Raw genomic sequence first — 18978 nt, 5'->3', positions numbered from 1 at the left:
CAGGGGGTGCAGTGAGGGTTGTAGAGGTGTCCACCAGGAGTCCTTACATTACATCACTGAGCAGCGGCTCCAGGAATCACCCCCCCTCCTTCATACCTGAGATATTTGCATGTCCTTAGCGCCAGAATCTTCCAGGAGGCTTGTTAATGCACAGGGTGCCGCCCTACCACCAGAGGTTTGGTGGGTCTGGGCTGAGCCCCCGAGATCCTGCATTTCTAACAAGTCCTGGGGCCATTAGATGCATTTCTGGTTTCAGTAACCAAAAGTGTCCCGACAGGTGCAAATCTTCATCATTATTCAAGAACCGCCTCTGAGCACTTTGCTATCTTAGCTCACCTGATGTCATCCTTGCCCCGTGGCGGGTGTGTGTGTGTGTGTGTGTGTGCTAAATCTCCATTTCGTGCACAAGCGTGCATGAGCAGCCTGAGGCCCAGAGAAGCAAAGCAGCTTGTCTCAAGTCCCAGAGCTGGTAAGAGGTGGAGGCTACCTGGGGACTACCAGGTGCTTGCTCACAGTCACTGTGTCACCTGGCACTGAGCAACCCATGTCAGCAGCTTGGGCTGCAGGCACCACAACCTCAGCATGAACTTGCAATACTCTCTGCCTCGTCTCCAGTGGATTCTGCGAGGAGGAAGCCAGCCCCTGCCTTGTGGCTGCCACCTTCCCCAGCCAATGCTACCACTTTTACATGTTGGGAACTTAGGGGGTGAGCACAGGACGGTGACATCGTGGGATGTCAGAACTTCTGGATGCAGGTGGAAGAGACTGTAGATCTGGGGATGGTGGTGGCAGGGGAGGCTCCCCAGTGCCCTGTGGGGAGCTGCCAGCGGGGTCATCTCTACAGACTTGGCCATGCTCTTGTCATAAACCAGTGTTTGCCGGACATTAGTTATTATCCAATGTCCATGATTTTTGCAATCCAGCCGCACAAGTGCTCATATATTATTTTTAAATCAACATTTTACAGAGGAAAGCTATCCCCACCATCAGTGGAAAGAACATAGCAGGGGACTGAGAACACAAAAGCAAAAGCATTGACAGTGAAATAAAAGATCAGCCGAGCCCCCGAAACCCTCCCATGACTATGGCAGATTGGGACACACAAGGACACATGACAGCAATCACCAAAAGGGGCTGATGCTCCCTCCTCCCCAAGTTCATATGTCGAAGCCCTGACTCCCAATATGACTGTATTTGGAGATGAGACCTCTAAGGGGTTAATTAAGGTTAAATGGGGTCATACGGGCGAGGCCCTTGATCCAGTAGGACTAGGGACGTACAAACAGAGCACAGGGGGGAATCCCTGGGTGGCTCAGTGGTTTGGCACCTGCCTTTGGCCCAGGACGCCATCCTGGAGTCCCGAGATCGAGTCCCACATCAGGCTCTCGGCATGGAGCCTGCTTCTCCCTCCTCCTGTGTCTCTGCCTCTCTCTCTCTCTGTGTCTATCATAAATAAGTAAATAAATCTTTAAAAAAAACAAAAACAAACAAACAGAACACAGGACTCAGGGAGAAGGTGGCCCCGAGCAAGCAAGGACAGATACCTCGGGAGAAACCGACCCTGCTGCCACCTTGATCTTGGATTTCAGCCTCCTAAACTGGGAGATAATAAATCTGTGTTGTGTAAACCACCAAGTCTATGGTGCTTTGTTGGGGCCGCTGGAGCAGCCTCTAGCTGGCACCTACAGTATGCTCTCGGGGACCAGCATGCATGTCACTAGGAGTTCATGAGAAAGACAGGTTCTCAGGCCCAGCCTAGAGCTGCAGGACCAGAATCTGTATTCTTTTTTGTCTTTTTTTTTAGAAGAAAGATAGTGTGTGAGTGGGGGAGGGGCAGAGGGAGAGGGAGAGAATCTCAAGCAGACTCCATGCCCAGCACGGAGCCTGATGCAAGGCTCGATCTCACAACCCTGAGATCATGACCTGAGCCGAAATCAAAAGTCAGACACTCAGCTGACAGAGCCACCCAGGTGCCCTCAGAATCTGCATTTTTGATGAGCCCCCCACCCCACCCCATCTACACGAAGTTTGCACACTTTCTGTGACATCGCTTCGTTTCTTCCCACTTATCAGGTGGAGGTTTCCCGGAGGCTCCAGAAAATACTGCAGCCTTCAGCATCTCCCTGCCTACATGCGACACACTTAGTAGAAGTGGTGTTGACAAGAGCCAAGAGCCTTCGAGGAGGTTTTTAAACATTTCACAAACTGTTCAAATTTGTCCAGAAGAGATACATCACAGAAACACTTTAGAAATCAAACCAGTTTTATTGAAACAACAGCAACGTGGCCCCCGTTCATGCAAAGCACACACACACAAAATTTACAATAAACTTTTGTACATAGGAAGTAGTAAAATACATCATTTTTCATAGAAAAAAGCACACATGTAAGCTGCGGGCTGAGTGAGCCTACAGACAATATAAAAACTCAGAACATGATAGGGCAAAAATCTGAAGGAAATGAGAACTTTTTATTTTGGAGGCAGGAGACCCAGCAACACTGTTGGCCTGATTTGTCATCTTTCTGTGGGTTCCGTGCCAATGGCACGGTGGGTCTCGTTAACACGCAAAGTGAGAGGTGGCCTCTGATTATAGGGGCTTAGACTTTGCTGCCTTGTTTCCATTCTCGGAAGACAAACGGTTCCAGTTTCAAAATGTTTGTGAGTACAGAAAGGAGAGCAAGTTCCGGTTCTGGGTGAGGATTGCCTATCCCATTGGGCCGGCCGGTTACCGAGGCATTCGCCAGTCAGGGAACTCAACTTTAAAATAGTGGACGGGGTCCACTAGCACCAGATGTTTCAGATTCTCCCTTGGGTAGGATGCTTCCAACAAACCCATGGGAAGAGCCCCTGGACTGTCTCGAATTCTAAAAACCCAACCCTGTAGTCTCAACAAAGCCACAGGCCACAGAAGGTTGGTGGCAGAGCAAAGTCTGATGGAGAGTCCAGCAGCACAACACCTAGAATCCAGAAGTTTCCCAGTACTCAGATCTTTGGCTATAACTAGACACATAACTGTCAGGCCAACCAAATTCTTATGCTCTGACATTTGGGGTCAAATTGTCAAAACCTACAAATTACTATGAGCCCGCAATGCACGAACTAAAAACAGCTCTGCTAGTTTCAGCTCTGTTGGGCTACGAGTTGCACTGCTTATAGCAGCTCCCCAGAGGTGGAAGAGGGAAGCTGTTTACCTCCAGCGTGTGCACGAAGTAGGGGTGCTCTCAACAACACACCAGCTTACTCCCCCTGGTAGACTTCCTTGTCCGGATCATCTTAGTTTTGCTTCGTTTGTTTTTTCTAAAAAACTGCCTGCTAGTTCCTTTGCCTTTGCAATATTTTGATGAAGAATGAACTTAAAATTTAAAACCGGCGTTCACAGAAGTGATAGATTGGCCAGCCTGCTGGTGGAGGGTGGAATTTTACCTTCTGCAAAGCAATGCTATTTACAAAAAGGTATTTTATTTCACTGTGGGTTTTGGTCTGGGCTTATGAAGAACTTTTGTAAAGTGGAAGCCAGAGAGCACCGCACTCCTCAGAGCCCGAGGAGCATTTGGCAAGGGCTGTTCCACAAAAACAGGAAGAGAAATCTTTCTAGAGTGTTACCGTCTCTTGCTATTACACCGCAGGATGGTTTCATAACCACAAACTGTTCCTCTTCCCAGAGCTGCTAACCTGGGCGAGGAATGTACCAAGGAATCCATTCCTCCCACTGCTAAAAACTAGGTCATCAGATGGATCGGGGAATCTGCATATTTAATTGTCACTTTTTAAAAGCAGCAACAAAACAGCCCTCCTTTGGCTGTTCTTAGACACCTCAGTGGAACCAACTGATACTAAGTTTAAAAAAAAAAAAGTGGGCTGCCAACAGAACCACTTGCAAAGCGAAGACCCTGGTGGGGAACGTGATGCACAAACCAGTCTGGGCTGGGCCAGGAGCCACACGGGTGGGGGGCAAAGAAAGGATCCTGGTTCATTTGTCCTCAATGAGACCAAAGGTCACGGAAGCAAATAGACGGGCCACGTGGACAAAGGGAAGGACAAAGACATGGTAAATCTCCGGCGTTACCGTGGAACTCTAAATAAACCAGCACTGCTGTCTACAGATCCAGCCTGCGGGAGGCGGGGTGCCGGCAGGGACAGGTGCCAGGGCAGGGCCCCGGCCTCACCTCCCCAGCCCCCTGGTTCCAGCCCATTTGTCTGACCAGCAAACATTAACCCCATTTTATTCCACTGGTAGGGACAGACTGTGTTTTCAAAGTTTTTAAATAGCCACCTTCTATTCCATTCTTGAAACTCGCCCTTCGGGTGTTCATTATGCCTCCTCCCGCCCCTGCGTGCCTCCCTGCGTGAGCTCCACATCTGCCAGCTCCGGGGGCCTGGAACCCTCTCCTACCCACGGAGGAGCACTGGGGAGGAGCACCTTGGTGACCATCCGTGCAGAGCGGGCGCGCCGATGGGGACCTCCGGGCCTCAGCAGGACCAGTCACCAGCTGTCCAGCCGGGCCCCCAAGGACGCTGCTTCTCCGTGTGGTTCGAGACAAAGGCACAAAGGGTGTGACACTGAACGCCATTCAAAGGAAGTTTCCTGCCTCTCTATATCCCCAGCCCACCCCCCTCCCAAATGACAAAATAATAATAAAAAGCAAAACCCTGAAGCCCTCTTGAAGACGCACGCCCCCTTCTCCCCGGCGCTGGAAATTCACTGCCTGACGGCAAAGATCCGGAAGGCCTTTCCGTCTCGAGGGGTCCTCAGGCTGAAAAAGAAGGCAGAGGGCGTATTACTGAAGGATCTGGAGGGCCTTCCACAGAGACTAGCTCGGGGAAGGGAGAGCCGGGCGCCCCCGTGCCCCAGGTGGGGAACTGTGGCCGAGGGCCACCTCCCCGCAGCTGCTGCAAACACAGCTGCTGCATGCGCCCAGGAACAGCTGGCAGATCCCATTCTCCTCCGGGGCCTGGGTCTGAATCTGGGTCAGGCAGGGCGGGGAGCTCTGGTCTTGAACCCCGGGACCTCCAGCCCCGATCCTTCTGAACTGAGCGCCCCTCCGGCCTCCGAGCCTTCCGCCTGGTGTGGGCTGCCACCCGCGGGCTCCTCCGGTGGCCATGTGGCGGGCGGGCGGGCTGGCAGGACGGCACCGTGACAGCGACGACGCCCGCACTGTTACTAAAACAGAGCGGGCCCCCTCTGCTGGACTCTGCGAAGCGCTCTCTTCCCGCCCTTTCACCTTCCTCGGGGGGGGCGGGTGCCCTTAGTGGCCTTGTTTGGCAGGTGAGAAAACAGAAACAGTAGAAAGCAAGGACTTCCCCAAGGTCACACAGCTAGTAACAGCCACTCTCAGGGCGGCAGTTAAATCCTTCAGCTAACAAAAGTTTTTTAAAAAAACAAAAACAAAAACAAAAAAAACCTCCCAGCTCTACTGATGGGGCGCCGGGGTGGTTCAGTTGGTTGAGCGGTCATGATCTCAGGGCCGTCTCGGGGCTCCATGCTCAGCAGGCAGTCTGCTTGAGATTTTTTTTTTCTCTCTCTGTCCCTCCTCCACCAGCGTGTTAATATAAATTATTTATGTTAATTATTATAAATTATAATTATAATTATATTAACTATTATTTATGTTGTTATAAATTATGTTAATTAATATAAATAAATTAATTAGAACAAAGCAAAACCCAGCTCCACTGAGGTATAACATGCCATGAAATTCACCCTAAGTATATACAATCCAGTGATTTTTTTTTTTTTTTAGTGATTTTATAGGGTTGTGCAACCACGACCACTTTTGGATCATCATAATCACCCCAAAAGATCGTCTGCGTCCAGTTTTAATCAGTTCCCCTCCCACAGACCCCGGCAACTCCTGTCCGTACAGATGTGGACATCTCACGTAAACGGAATCATGCCATACTCGGCCTTGTGCACCTGGCCTCTTTTCGCCCGGCAGGAGGTGTGTGAGGCTCATCCCTCAATGTGGCAGCGTGATCTGTACTTGACTCCCTTTTGTGACGAATAATATTCCATCACAGGGATAGGCCTCATTTTCTTTATCCATTCCCCAGTTGATGGGTATGTAGATTCTTTCCACTTCCGGCTACTATGAGAAATGCTGCTGTCAATGTGTGTGGACATGTGCTTGTACGGACACATTTTTCTTTTGAATACAGATCGAGGAGTGGCACTGCTGAGTCCATACGTTAAATGTATGTTTGCCTTTTTAAAAAGCTGCCAAACTATTTCCCGAGGCAGCTGCCCCATTTTGCCTCCCTGCCGGGAGCATGCGAGGGGCTTGTAGGGGTTCCACATTCTTGTTGGCCCTTGTGTGTCACATAGCTTGTGGTGGGCTGCTGTTCACAAAGAGCCCCCCGTGCTTTATATTCAGCGGCCCAGTATTCTAGTATATTAAAGTATTCCAACGACAGCCAACCAGATCCCTCTCAATGAAGATTTAGTAGCTCGTAATATTTTGCTCTTGCAAACAACGCCAAGGAGTGCTAGCTTTCCCCTACACAAGTCTGAGAGCACCTGCGGATATGCTCCGAGGAGGGGAACTGGGCATCCCAGGACCAACCTGGACAGCTTGCTAAACTGCCCTCTGTGATGGCTCCACCAATGGACAAGTCCTATCAACACTTGAGGCAGCCGGTCCAGCCCATGAGCTCGCCAGCACAGCGTGGCATCCAGCTTTTGGTGCTCAGCCATTCAAAAGTAGGGCATGGCATCCAGAGTTTTAACTTGCATTTTGCTCATTATGAATGAATTTGAACATAAGATTAACAGCCCAGCCAGGACTGAAGCCTGATTTCCAGCAGAGTCTCCCCTCCAGCTGAAAGGGACCCAGCCTGGAAACCACCAGACCAGACAGATGGCCCTCGCCCTCTCAGACTGCTTGGTAAGGGCAGCAATCCTCAGGAAGCAGGGGATCCGGTGATTCCTGGGGATCTTCCCCCTCCCTCATGGCAGCTCCGTGCTCTTGGCTACCCTGGGACTGAACTTTTGAAACGCGTATCAGATGGGAACACTTGGCGAGATGGGGCTGTGAGGGAGAGCCAGGAGTCCAGACAGAGCAGAACTCCGGCCTCCCTGCCAGCAGCTCCCCACCAGACTGTGGACAGAGAGGGTGGCTGAGCTGGGGCTGGGGTTACCCCAGCTGCCCTGCTGGTTTCTGGAAAGCTCCGGTTCCAGGGCCCCCCTCGGGCCTCTGGGCTGCGAGATTTCCCCAGATTCTCTGCCCAAATGAACAGTCTGGGAGAACCACCCAGAGCCTCAAGGCTCTCAGTTATCCCTCATGGTGGGCAAGCCACGCTGGTAAAAATACCAAGGTCTGTGCCTCGGACTTACTTCTGTAAAAATCTATAGATGAGGCCGTGGTTTCTCCCCCACACAGGGCCCTAAACAACCCAGGGACAAGAGGGCCATTCAGGCTGTTGTCCAGACAAGTGCCCCAAGGTACCTGGACGTCTTGCCTGGATCTACCAAGCATCCCCAGTGAGCAAGCCATCCACCTCGGAGGCAAGAGCAGGCCCTGCTGACACAGACCAGAGTGCTGATACCGCCGAGGGTGTCAATGTGACAAGTGTCAGGCTCATCCACTGTCTCAGGCAAAGAATTCCTGCAGGTTTGGGCCACTCAGGAAAGCCTTCCAGGTGGGTCCCCATTTGTTTGTGCCTCAAACACTGACCGAGCCCCAGTCCTGCTAAGTCAGTGGCTGTGTATTTGAGGAAGAGTGGGTGTGATTGACTCAATGTAAACTGGTCTCCTGCCCCCTACTCCTAAACCTCACCCTCCTATCCTGATTCTCTCCTTGGATTAGTTGTAACTCCCATATGTAGGAGGAGGGAGTGTCAATTGGCACAGCATTTCTGGGCAATTGTCATAGAAGGTATTGAACAATTTTAGTAAAGGGTTTAAACCATTTTCATAAAATGTATTAAAAAAATCCCTCAGTGAAAAAAAAAAAAATCCCTCAGTGAGTTCTGAATAAATTTCTGAACTCAGCAATTTGCCATTCAGCCGGTGTGCAGCTGAGCACCTACTAGGTGCCAGGCACGGGGTGGGGACATGGGGTTAGCAGGACTGGGGAGGTTCCTGCTTTCATGGACCTGAGACTGGGGGTGGGAGATAACAGCAAATTACCTATAAGGGATCATCTCAGACAGTGACAGGCCCTGGGAGATGGGATCAGAGCAGGGCAGAGGTGAGGGATGCGGGGTATGGGACGGAGCATCCTGAGGAGGCAGCAGCTGAATGACAAGGAGGCCCCTGTCACAGGAATACATGGCAGCTGCAGGGCCTGGGGGGGTGGGGGGAGGAGGCGTTTCAGAGTCAGGTGACAACAGGTGCAAAGGCCCCTGGTCTCAGTGTGTCCCTGGAATGGAGAGGTCAGTGTATGAAGGGTAATGAGGAGGAACAATGCAATGAGAGGCTGGAGGGACGGGCAAGGGCTGCATCAGCTGTGACCTTGGGTGGTAAGGGGAGCAGCTTTCATTCTTGCCACCATGGAAGCCACTGGGGGCAGGCCTAACCCGGAGCAAGAAGTGCTGCCCTCTGACAGAGAGAGAGAGAGAGAGAGAGAGAGAGAGAGGAGTTCTGGTGACTAATCTGCCAAAAGGAAGTTATCTTAAGACACTGTTAGGAAAGTACACAGGCTTGTGCAAAGATGTTCTCTGCCGTGTTGTTTATCACAGAAAAGAGAAAGGAAACAGCTTGGATGTCTGTCAAGCGGTGGTCTGTCCACACAAGGGAATAGTGTGCAGCCACTGACACGATGCCGTGGCTACCTGGGACGTGGCTTGGGAGAACATTCACAAGCTGCTGCTGATTGAAAAAAGACATTTAACCTAACAATACAGGGAGTCTGATCCCTCTAGGTTAAAACAAAAACAAGCAATAAGGTGTTTGTGAGCAGAAAAAAATCTGGAAGGAAACACACCAGCGTGTTTGCACTGGTCGTTTCTGGGTGTGGGATGTTCAGTGGTAGCCATCTCTTAAAATTATCTTGACATTTCTTAAAATTAAGGTTTTTATCCCTTAAAATTAATTTCTTAGAATCATTTTAAAATTAAAATGATTTCTTGAGGTTTCGCTCATTTTAAAAATAAAAAAGGAAGGAAGGAAAGGAGGGGGGAAGGGAGGGAGGAAGAGAAAGGCCACACAGAAGTCCCTTGCAGAGCTGGGGAGCACCACCAGCGTGGCCAGGAAGCCTGCGGTGTTGGGGGTGGGGCTCTAGCTGACTGGGGGCACACAGAGCGCTCATCTGTTTGGGCCGAGCTGTGACAAGGGAGCTCTAGGAAATGTCCAGGGTCTGCAGTCTCCGGGGGTCACAACTCAGCCCTGGTGAGGGGTTCGCAGCCTTGTGCTGATCGCTTACCCTGCCCCTTGGTGGGAACACACCTCTGAGGGCCAGCAGCTCTGGCCACCTGTACTGCCCGCCGGATGCCACCTAGGTCATTGCATAATCTCACCCCGTGTGTCCCTCTCGGCCACCCCACAAGACCTCTAAGGTTCTTGCCGCTTACAGAAAAGGAACTGAGGCTCTGAGAGATGATGCAATTTGTCCCAAATCGAATACCGGTTCTGGGCACAGCCAGGATGGGGACCCCGGTGTCTCGAGGTCCCCAACCATTATCCTGGGCAGTCGGGCTGTGGCGCGCCACATCTGAGGACGACATCAGCCCAGCCAGGTCCCAGTGGGAGGGGGAGGCTGCAGGCCCGAGAGGAGCTGCAAACATCCCACTGCATCCTAGGGCTGCGGGCGAGGATCACTCAGGGAGGGACCAGTGGGCATGTGGCACCACACGACACAAGCTGCATGACAGCACAGCAGGCAGTTCCGGGCGCGGGGTGGCCTGTCCCGGGAGGGACCGCGGGCTTACCCACCAGTTGACAGCTCACTCCACAGAGTCACGGAACCCAGCGTCAAAAGGACAGTAGGAAAGGAACACAGGACTGCCCTTCTGGCTTTTTAAGTGTGTGATTTCTTTTTTATGATTAAGAAATATCATTTCTAGGGACGCCAGCGGGCTCAGGACGTGATCCTGCAGGGAGCCTGCTTCTCCCTCTGCCTGTGTCTCTGTCTCTCTGTGTTTCTCATGAATAAATATATAAAAATCTTTAAAAAAATATCATTTCTATGTACACATGTGCATGTAATATGTACATATGCATGTGTGTGTATACGTTGGTATGTTGTGTATGTATTTTGTTTGTTTTGAGGATTCGAACCCTATTTTCCCAAAGTCTCATCCATTTACTGATCTTTCAGAGAATTCAAAAGTCAGACAGATGCGGCTTCAGAGCTTACTGCAGGACTTTGGTTAGTCCATTTCTGAGCCCGCTCCCACATCTGTTCGTGGAAGCACTCACTCCTTAGGGGCAGTGGGAAGAGGGCGGGAGCTCGTTCCCGCCAAGCCCTCGGTCGGTGCGGGCATCCAGCAGGAGCTCCAGGACGCTGAGATGCAAACATCGTCCTTCCTACGTGGTTTAAACCCTGTGCTCCTCTCGGGGAGAGGACAGTGTGCCTGGCACGTGGCAGGTACACACACAGGGATGAACGCACTACCCCACAGAAGCCCAAACCCCATCAAAACCCTTCCCCTATTTCATGAAATATAAAAGTATTCTTTAGGGGTAAGAGTCTAGAACAATGTAACATGATCTCTGTTTTGATTTTTATGCGTGTTGTATGTGCACCGGGGGGAAAGGCCTAGAAAGCTATAAATGAGCAATTAACAGAGGTTAACAGGGCAGCTGTGGGGGACTCTTATTTTCTACTCCCTAGACTTAGTATTTAAATAGTAAGTTTGTATTTCTTTTCTAATAAATGCTTTTAAAGATAGAAACAAGTGTACCCTAGCACTGTAGGCTCACCGGCCACTCCTAGGCAGGGCCTGTCCCCAGGCTCAGGGACCTATCTATGGTGGGAGTCATGTGTGCTGGTGAAGGGCATGGGTGCTGGGGCAGGCAGCCTGGGTTCAAGTCTCGGCTCTGTGGCTTGTCGGCTGGGTGACTTTGAACAAGTCACTTAACCTCTCTGTGCTTCCCTTTCCTTATTGATAAAGTGGGGATAACTGGGGTCCCCCACCTCCTGGGGCTGCTGGGGGAATGAGATGAGCTACAGCATGTATAGATCCTAGAGGACGGGGAGGGGGAAACCCACCCATTTGCACAGCAGAGGGAACCTGACACCCAGCCTTGGTCCAGCTGGCTTGAGGGAGGGTGCAGAGCGCATGATATCTGGAAACAACCATTAAGTCTCTATTTCTCAGAGTTTCTGTATGCATTAAGTGGTTTTCAGACACCCAACCCTTACGAGTCCCGACAGTCACACTGGCTTCTGAACACTTGAAATGGGGCTCACCCAAACATGTGCTGCATGTGTGCCATACACACTACATCTCCAAGGTCTTATTTATTTAAAAAAATATTTATCAATAATTTCCTATTAATACATGTTAAAATTATGACACTTTTGATACACTGGATTAAATCAAATAAATCCTAAAATTTCCCTTCTGTTTCTTTTTTACTGTGTCCACTAGAAACTATGTGGCTCAAGTGTGTTCTGGATGTATCCCAGGAGGACAGTGCCTGGCACAGAAGCTGCCCCACAAATGCTACCTGAATAGTCCACTTTTGGATGGAAGTCCAGCCACATAGATACCATCAACCTCTGTATATGGCTTGTATTTACTAAAACAAAGTGACCAAGAATGCTATCTGTCATCATTGGTCTATTTCCCAATATCCTTGTGAAATCAGTTTAAAAAAAAATTAGTCCTGGTCTAGGACAAATTCCTAAACCAATATTCATCCAGATGTCCAGCTTCTTTACGAGAATACACAGGGAAACGCCAGTCCCAATGTCAAAAGCTCTTCCTGACACCTTTCCTTTCCTCTGCTATCCTTTGCAGGCGCGTGTGTGAGATAGAAGATTCCAGTCCTCTCACAGTGTCCCAGTTCTGCACACTCATTTTTCAAAACTCTCAGGAAATCCTCTTCTAGAAAAAGACCACTGCTAAACCAAAGCTGCTTTGCAGCAGCTTTTGGCCCATGTGCTGAGAATTCTATTCAGGAGGCTCTTGTTTGTGTGATTGATTGAAGGATTCCCTAAATTTGGAATGAAGTTTGCTGCGAATGGGTCCCAGAGTGTCCAGCATCCACAACTCCCTTGGGACCGACTGTGACCTACTCTAGGATACCGGCAGAGGTTGGAGAGAAAGGCCTCTCCAGCCCCAGGCTTCGTTCCCACAGTCCCTAATGGGAACAGGCTCCTGGGAGATTTCTCAGTTCTGGTCTCTGTGCAGAGGGCTGCCAAGATCCCATCTGAACAAGGGGCGGGTAGCGCATGGCTGGAGCCATGTCACCAAGGAGGAGCCTCCAGATAGTGAGGTGGGGCCCTGCTTGACATGCTCAGCTGCCTGCACCTCCCTCCCTAACAGTGATGCCTGGGACCCTACAGCTGCAGGGCTTATTTGTCTCATCATCTGTACCCCCACTGGATGACACACCCCATATGGGAAGAGGGTAGGCTACATTTTCCCTGCTGGATCCCAGTGCCTGGGACATCGTGTGGGCTTGCCAAGTATAAGATCCCTGATAGTGGGTGCACATTGGAAGGACTGATACAAGGATAAAAGAGGGGGTTCCTGCAAGGTGCTTTCCCCCTCATCCTGAAAGACAATCCATACAGACTATTTTTCACACACAAGTCGCTTGGCCCTGTGTGTAAGAACCATAGCGCCTTGAGGTGTACAGCAGACCTTATAAGGTATAGCATAACAACAAGGGCCACTGGATTCATCGTGCCCGAGGACACCCAGCTGGTGAGCAGTGGAGCAGATGTCTAAATGTCATCAGACTCCGCACGCCCTCCCGGCCTAGTCCTTCCCTTCTGATGGACTCTGTCATCTGGCTGCTTGTGGACCCCAGCACTGGTCCTGGAACCCCATGAATATGTAATGAAAAAAATGAGTCTTAATTGCAAAATATCAGAATCCCACACAGTGTCTGTAAGTTCCAGGGACTTAACCACCTTCATATCATCCTCCTGAGTGCACCAGAGCCTAGTCCTGGGGCCTGTGACTCAGCAGGTCTGGGGAGCACCACAGAATCTGCTTTGCTAGCAAGCTCCCAGCTGATTTGGATTCTGCTGGTCTGTGGGGTTGGGTTTGAGATCCACTGCCTTACCACTACCCCAGGGGGGTAGGTGCTATCACCCTCCTCTTTATAGGTGGGGAAACTGAGGCACAAGAGAGCATCCAAGGAGGAAGGGAAGCAGGATCTCAACTCTGGAGATGCTGCAGAAACTCACTAGAACCTCTGAATAGTGCGGCGGGCATCGGCCCCCTCTGGGCCTGGGAAAGCCTGCCTGGAAGATATTTATGATGATAGTGGCGATTTGGGCGGGTCCCTCGGGAAGAGAGAAAGAACGATTGGGCCTGGGGGGGAGGGAGTGACAATGGGAAAGAAGCCACTTTGGGGACCCATCTCAGTCCCCAGCTCTCCCCAGACACCCACCTCTGGGGGCTGCACACTGAGCCGTGTGGCAGCCCTCAGGGAGCCGCTGCGATGTCCTCAGGGAGGAGCCGGGCAGCGAGTACGGAGGCCAAGCTGCTCGGCATGACCGGTTCCTCTTCAGGGGTATAGAGAGCTCAGAGGAGGGGGGTCCTGGGACTTCTTTCCAGCCTGGCCGGGAAATTCCACCTCATCAGCTGCCTCATTTCCCTCCCATTAAATCAATGGAATTTCCTTTCATTAAGCTTTTCCCAAAGTTGCCCATGCTGCAGGAGAAGACACAGAAGTGTTGGCTGCAGCGTCGGGGCCCAGGGCAGAGTTCCTGTGTGGGCCCCTGGGGCGGGGGATCTGCACGCCGTCCTGAGACTCCCAGGCAGCCCGGGAGGATGGGGGGCCACGGGAGCCTAGGCTTCCAGGGGCCTGGCACATTTTGTGTTCTTGATTTTACACTCTTTTTGAAAGAAGGCCCCTCAAATATAAAATCTCAGCACTCCATTCTTCTATGGGCTCAACTGTGTCCCCCCTTGGCCCATTCCTATGGCTAAGTCCCAACCTCCAGTGCCTCAGAATGTGCCCCTATTTGGAGTGCATCTTTCAAGGGATAATGAAGTTAAAAATGAGGTGACAAGGGTGAACCTTGATCCAATCTGATTGGTGTCCTTAGAAGAGGAGAGCAGGACACAGATGCACACAGAGAGAGGACCATGTCAGGATATAGGGAGAAGGTGGCCATCTCCACACCCAGGAGGGAGGCCTCAGGAGGAAGTCCCCCCTACTCTATCCCCGGCCCACGCCTTGATCTGGGACTTCCAGCCTCCAGCACCTCGAGGAAATGAATGTCTATGGTATAAGCCCCCTGTTGTCTGGGTACCTCGCCCCAGCAGCCCTACGAACAAATATACTCCCAATGGGGATCTGCCCCCAGGGAAGATGAGTCATCAGTCCCATTTCACGGATACAGGAACTGAAGCTCAGGAAAGGCTGGTGCCTCGTGTGAGGTCATGGGGGTCTCAAGAGGAGACCCTGGGCGTGGAGTCTGGATTCCTGGGCTGCAAGGCTGTGACATGCTTCCATGGACAACTGAGGGACACATGTGAGGCTGAGCAGCATGTGCCAGAAAATGGATTGGCAGCCTGAAGTGGTACTGGGACCCCTTCTGAAGAACATTCTGGAAAGGCATACCCAAAGCCTTAGACTTTCTCTTCGTCTTTGATCTGAGAATGTCACTTCCAAGGATTTCAGGAAACAAGCATGACAGTTTCAGACAGTCCTTTGTGAGGATGGTCATCATGGTGACAATTGCCCCCCGCCTGCCCCAGGGTGGAGGAGTGCTGAACTGCCCAACCAGGAAGCGAGGTGTGGTACGCTCACTGGATGCAACGACGTGGGGTCACCAGCAGTGACACGGGGCGTGGGTTTTAGGAGGAGCCTAGAGAATCTGTTCTGTGAAAATACAGAGTAATAAACTCTCCTCTACCAAGGGCCTGTTGCTCTCAGGTACCAAACAGCCACTGGATTAATCTTCCAGTGACTCTGTGAGGCCGAGACCACTGTTGACCCCATATCACAGGAGAGAACAGTGAGGTGCAAGGAAATCAATGGCTGGCTCGTGGTCACCAAGCTGGTGAGAAGCAGAGCCTGGTCTGTTGGACTCAGACCCTCTGCCCTTACTCCTGTGACGAATGTAACTATACTACCATGTTGCAAATGAGAACCATCGTGTCAACATAATTTGATCCTATTTGTTTCACACTCATACAGGCAGAGAAAGGGCCAGAGGGAGACGCACCAAAAATCTCACAGCAACTCCCCCAGGTGATCGGCTATGGATGATTGTTTTGTTTTTCTCTGGGCTTATTGGATGCTTCTAAATTGTCTACAATAACATGTTGTCATAGAAAAACATTCTTATCTTTAAAACAGAAAAGAAGAGAAAAGAACAGGCTCGTCTTGGATATTCTGGTGAGAATGAGTGCAAGCCTACCTGAGTTTTACTCTCAGGGTCAAGGTCATTGGCTTTCCTCCCAGGGGCCCCAGGGGCACCCGTGGCAGGCCTTGGGTGTCAAGAGCCAGAGAACGCAGCCCTACCTTTCAGACTGGATTCCATTCCTGAGTGAGCCCACGTAAGTCTTCTTTTTGTCCACAGGCATCACGTCCACGTAGCCCCCACTCTCGTTCCTGATGACTCCTGCATGCACGGCCGTCTTGCAGATGCTTGAACTCTAAAAGCGCGAGAAGAGCTATGATCAACGTCAAGGATGTTGTGCTCTCAGGCAAGACCCTGCCACTGCCAACCAGTACTTGGTGGCCTGGTTGGGGAAGGGGCATTGATCAAGTTACCCCTAGGAAATACCCATCACCACCTTGATTTCTCAGGGGTCTCTCCAGAGAAACCTGGCACCATTCATTCATGCACTCATTCCTTCATTCAGCAAGTATTTTCTGAGTGCCTACTATGTGCCAGGCACTGTGCTAGATGCAGGGAAACCCAGCAGGGAACAAAATAAAGACTCTGCCTTCATGCAGTTGAGGGAGCCTGACAAGCAAACAAACAAGCAAGCAACTCTGCCTGTGAAGAAAAAACCAGCTCATGAGATAAAATGACTGGGTGGAGGCACTCTCTTCAACAGTTCATCAGGGAAGACCGCTCTTGGTGTGACTTTTGAGCTTATATCTGGATGACAAAAAAGAATTGGCCGCAGCCTAGAAACAGGCTGTGCAAAGGTCCTGGGGTAAGAGTGAACTTGTCATGTCCCAGGAACAGAAAGACAGCCAGGGTGGCTGGAATACAGAGAGTCAGGTGGAGTGTGGCAAGACAGGAGGGAGAGGTGAACAGAGCCCATCATGTGGGGCCGTGAGGACCACAAGGATTTTAGGCTCATTCTAGGGGCCAAGGGAGCCACTGCCTTTGAAGTAGAGGCAGGATGTGCTGTTTTCCAAGATTATGGGGTAATTGAATTTCTGGATAATAAACCCGTCCTTGAGTTAAACTTTCATTTAGGGTCTTTACTTATCCAGGAGGAAAATGATCCTCAGGATGAAATGTCTGGGACTAATTAATCAAGATTTCTCAAACTGGGGAGATTCATTCAGGGGTGGGGTGGCTGGTTCTTGGTCCCCCTGACCTGCTGAATCAGAATCGCCCCCAACTAGGGCCAGGTGATGTGAGACACACTCAAGGTGAAGAACCACATCGGTACATTGTCCTGCCACTTCCATGATCCTGTCATCCATCCTGGGGTAAAATCCAGCCCTGGCCTTGGCAGTGGGCGTGAGTCTTCACTGCAACCCAGAGCCACCTGCCGCATCTTCACTCGGTGACAGTGCCCGGCCTCCCATTCCCCACCCCACTGGATTCTGCTGCTGTGGGGGAAGCCTGAACTTCAGCATTTTAATTACACACTGGTCAGGTGGTTCTCACGAGTGGCCAGGGCTGCATACAAGGGCTGAGCCGATCCATCTGTGGGGCCACCAGCCTCCTTCCCAGTAGACCTAATGCCTAACTCCGAGCCTCTTCAGTGCCAGGCCCTGGGCTGACTGCCTCTGCCTCGTGATCTCATTTCATCTTCCAATAGGATGGGTGAGTACCGCTATTCCCATTTTACAGGCCGGGAAGCATGGGGTTTGTAAGATTCAAGAACTTGGCCAGGGTCATGCAGAATGTGGCTTAGCAGAGATTCTGGTTGAGCAAAGTCTATGCTTCTGTGGTCAGCAGAGTACTGGCCTCCAACGGTGTCCACATCCCCGTCTCCGGAGCCTGGGACCGTGTGAGCTCAGGTGGCCAAAGGGCGCCACAGAGGTGACTGAGTCAAGCGAGGAGTTTGTGAGGAGTCATCACAAGGGTCCTTCCAGGAGGGGGGTACAGGGAGCAGAGTCAGAGAAACCTCATACCACACCGCTGGCTTTGCCGATGGAGGGGGTGCCACGAGCAGGGGCTGTGGGCGGCCTCTGGAAAGTGGGGAAGACAGGAAAACACAGGTTCTCCTGGAAGCTCCAGAAGGAACGGAGCTCTGCCGACAGCTTGACCTGAGCTCGGGGAGGCCTGTGTTGGGTTTCTGACCTCCAGACTGTGGGACAGTAAGGAGGTAGTGTTTTAGGCCATGAGGTTCCTAAGTCTGTGGACATTTATTCCAGCAGCCCTAAGACACCAACACAGCTTCTAATCACTGTCTTATTACAAACATGTTCCACGGATGAGGTCCCTTAAAGTTTGATGACTTCCAAATATCCAGAAAACAGAGTCACCAGGAGGGTGGCCCCAGTGACATCCGATAACGTGTTCACCCAGGCTGATGGAGCGAGCTGCTCAGTCCAGCTCAGCAACCTGCCAACTTGAAGACGGAAAGTCAGGCCGATGTCTACAGGGCAGGAGGACTGACTCTAGTCCCTGCCTTCATTCATGACCGAGTGACCTGTGGCCATGGCCGTGGCCATGACTGGGGGCTTTACCCGCAGACTCCGTGTGTGTCGAGGGTAGATGGGGGAGGATGCTAGGATGCTTCGTGCCATACATGTGCCACGCAGGGAGTGGAGGTGAGGCCACTGCTGGCCGTGCCCCCAGTGTGCAAACACCACCAGGTGATGGTCACTCGGCAGGAGGGTGGGTCTGGGCTTGGCTGTCTTCTCAAGGCCACCTGTCGACGCAGTGCCTGGGACCCAGGAACCCCCTGGGGCGTGACTCAGGTTCCAACCACTGGTTAGCCCAGCCGGCACCTCCTTCTTGAAGAGAGTAGGCTGGTGCAGAAGAACCCTGTATGATTCTACTTACACGGGGCATCAGAAGTGGCCAAGTGCAGACACAGAACGTAGACTGGAGTTCGTACCCTAAACCGCCCTTTGAATAGGACAAGCAGCCCATGAGCAGGTTCCTAACACCAGACGTGAGTGAACGGATTCAAGTGGGCTCTTTGAAAATCCAGATTTGAAATCTCACGCGTGGCTGCTCTGAACCTGCAGCCTGTTGGGAGCCCCGGGCAGCCCCTCTTAGGGACCCCCGTCCAGGCTGTGGGCTCCTGCCCCCTCCTTGGAACCAGGTCCTGCCCGAGAAGCCGCTGGTTTTGCATACAAAGAATAAGGCTCTCAGCAGCAGAGGCCGCCCGGCCTGTTCCCGGGGGTGCCGAGGGCTGTGGAAAGGGCAGAGCCCGAGAGCCCAAGCGAGCATTCGCACCAACGACGTGGGAGTGCTCACCCCTGTGACGAGGTGAGGAACCGAAGGCCACGGCCGATCCTGCCCTGACACATCTTTGCTTCTCTGATAAATAAACGGACGAGGGCAGGTTCCTTAGCAAAGCAGGCTCCGGGGATCTGGGAGGCCCCAGGGGTGCAGGCAGCGTTCTGGGGGCCCGTAGGGTGGGCAGGACCCTGATGCTAGCGCCGAATGAGGGCGACCCCTCAGGCCCAGGGAAGCGGGGACAGTCAGTTGCCTTGTCTGCACGAGGAAGCCTTCTTAACGATCATCTCAGAAAAACGATCC

At 51.8% G+C, this 18978-nt stretch overlaps 1 protein-coding gene across 1 annotated transcript in view; it reads right to left on the bottom strand.

Annotated features, from left to right (window-relative positions):
- Window positions 1-2245: 2245 nt before the first annotated feature.
- Window positions 2246-18978, bottom strand: part of CRISPLD2 (cysteine rich secretory protein LCCL domain containing 2) — a 64698-nt gene continuing 47965 nt past the window's right edge. Inside the window, exons 14-15 of the mRNA XM_077891048.1 lie at window positions 15594-15727; window positions 2246-4755 (exon numbers count right to left, since the gene is read on the bottom strand). Coding sequence (XP_077747174.1) covers window positions 4701-4755; window positions 15594-15727 — 189 coding nt within the window. The 3' untranslated portion in view covers window positions 2246-4700. The remainder of the gene's footprint in view (window positions 4756-15593; window positions 15728-18978) is intronic.

Source organism: Canis aureus, chromosome 3 (genome assembly GCF_053574225.1).
Source record: "Canis aureus isolate CA01 chromosome 3, VMU_Caureus_v.1.0, whole genome shotgun sequence".
NCBI classification, from domain to species: Eukaryota; Metazoa; Chordata; class Mammalia; order Carnivora; family Canidae; genus Canis; species Canis aureus.
Note: the sequence above shows the minus strand (reverse complement) of the source record. Positions and strands in the feature narration are given on the sequence as shown.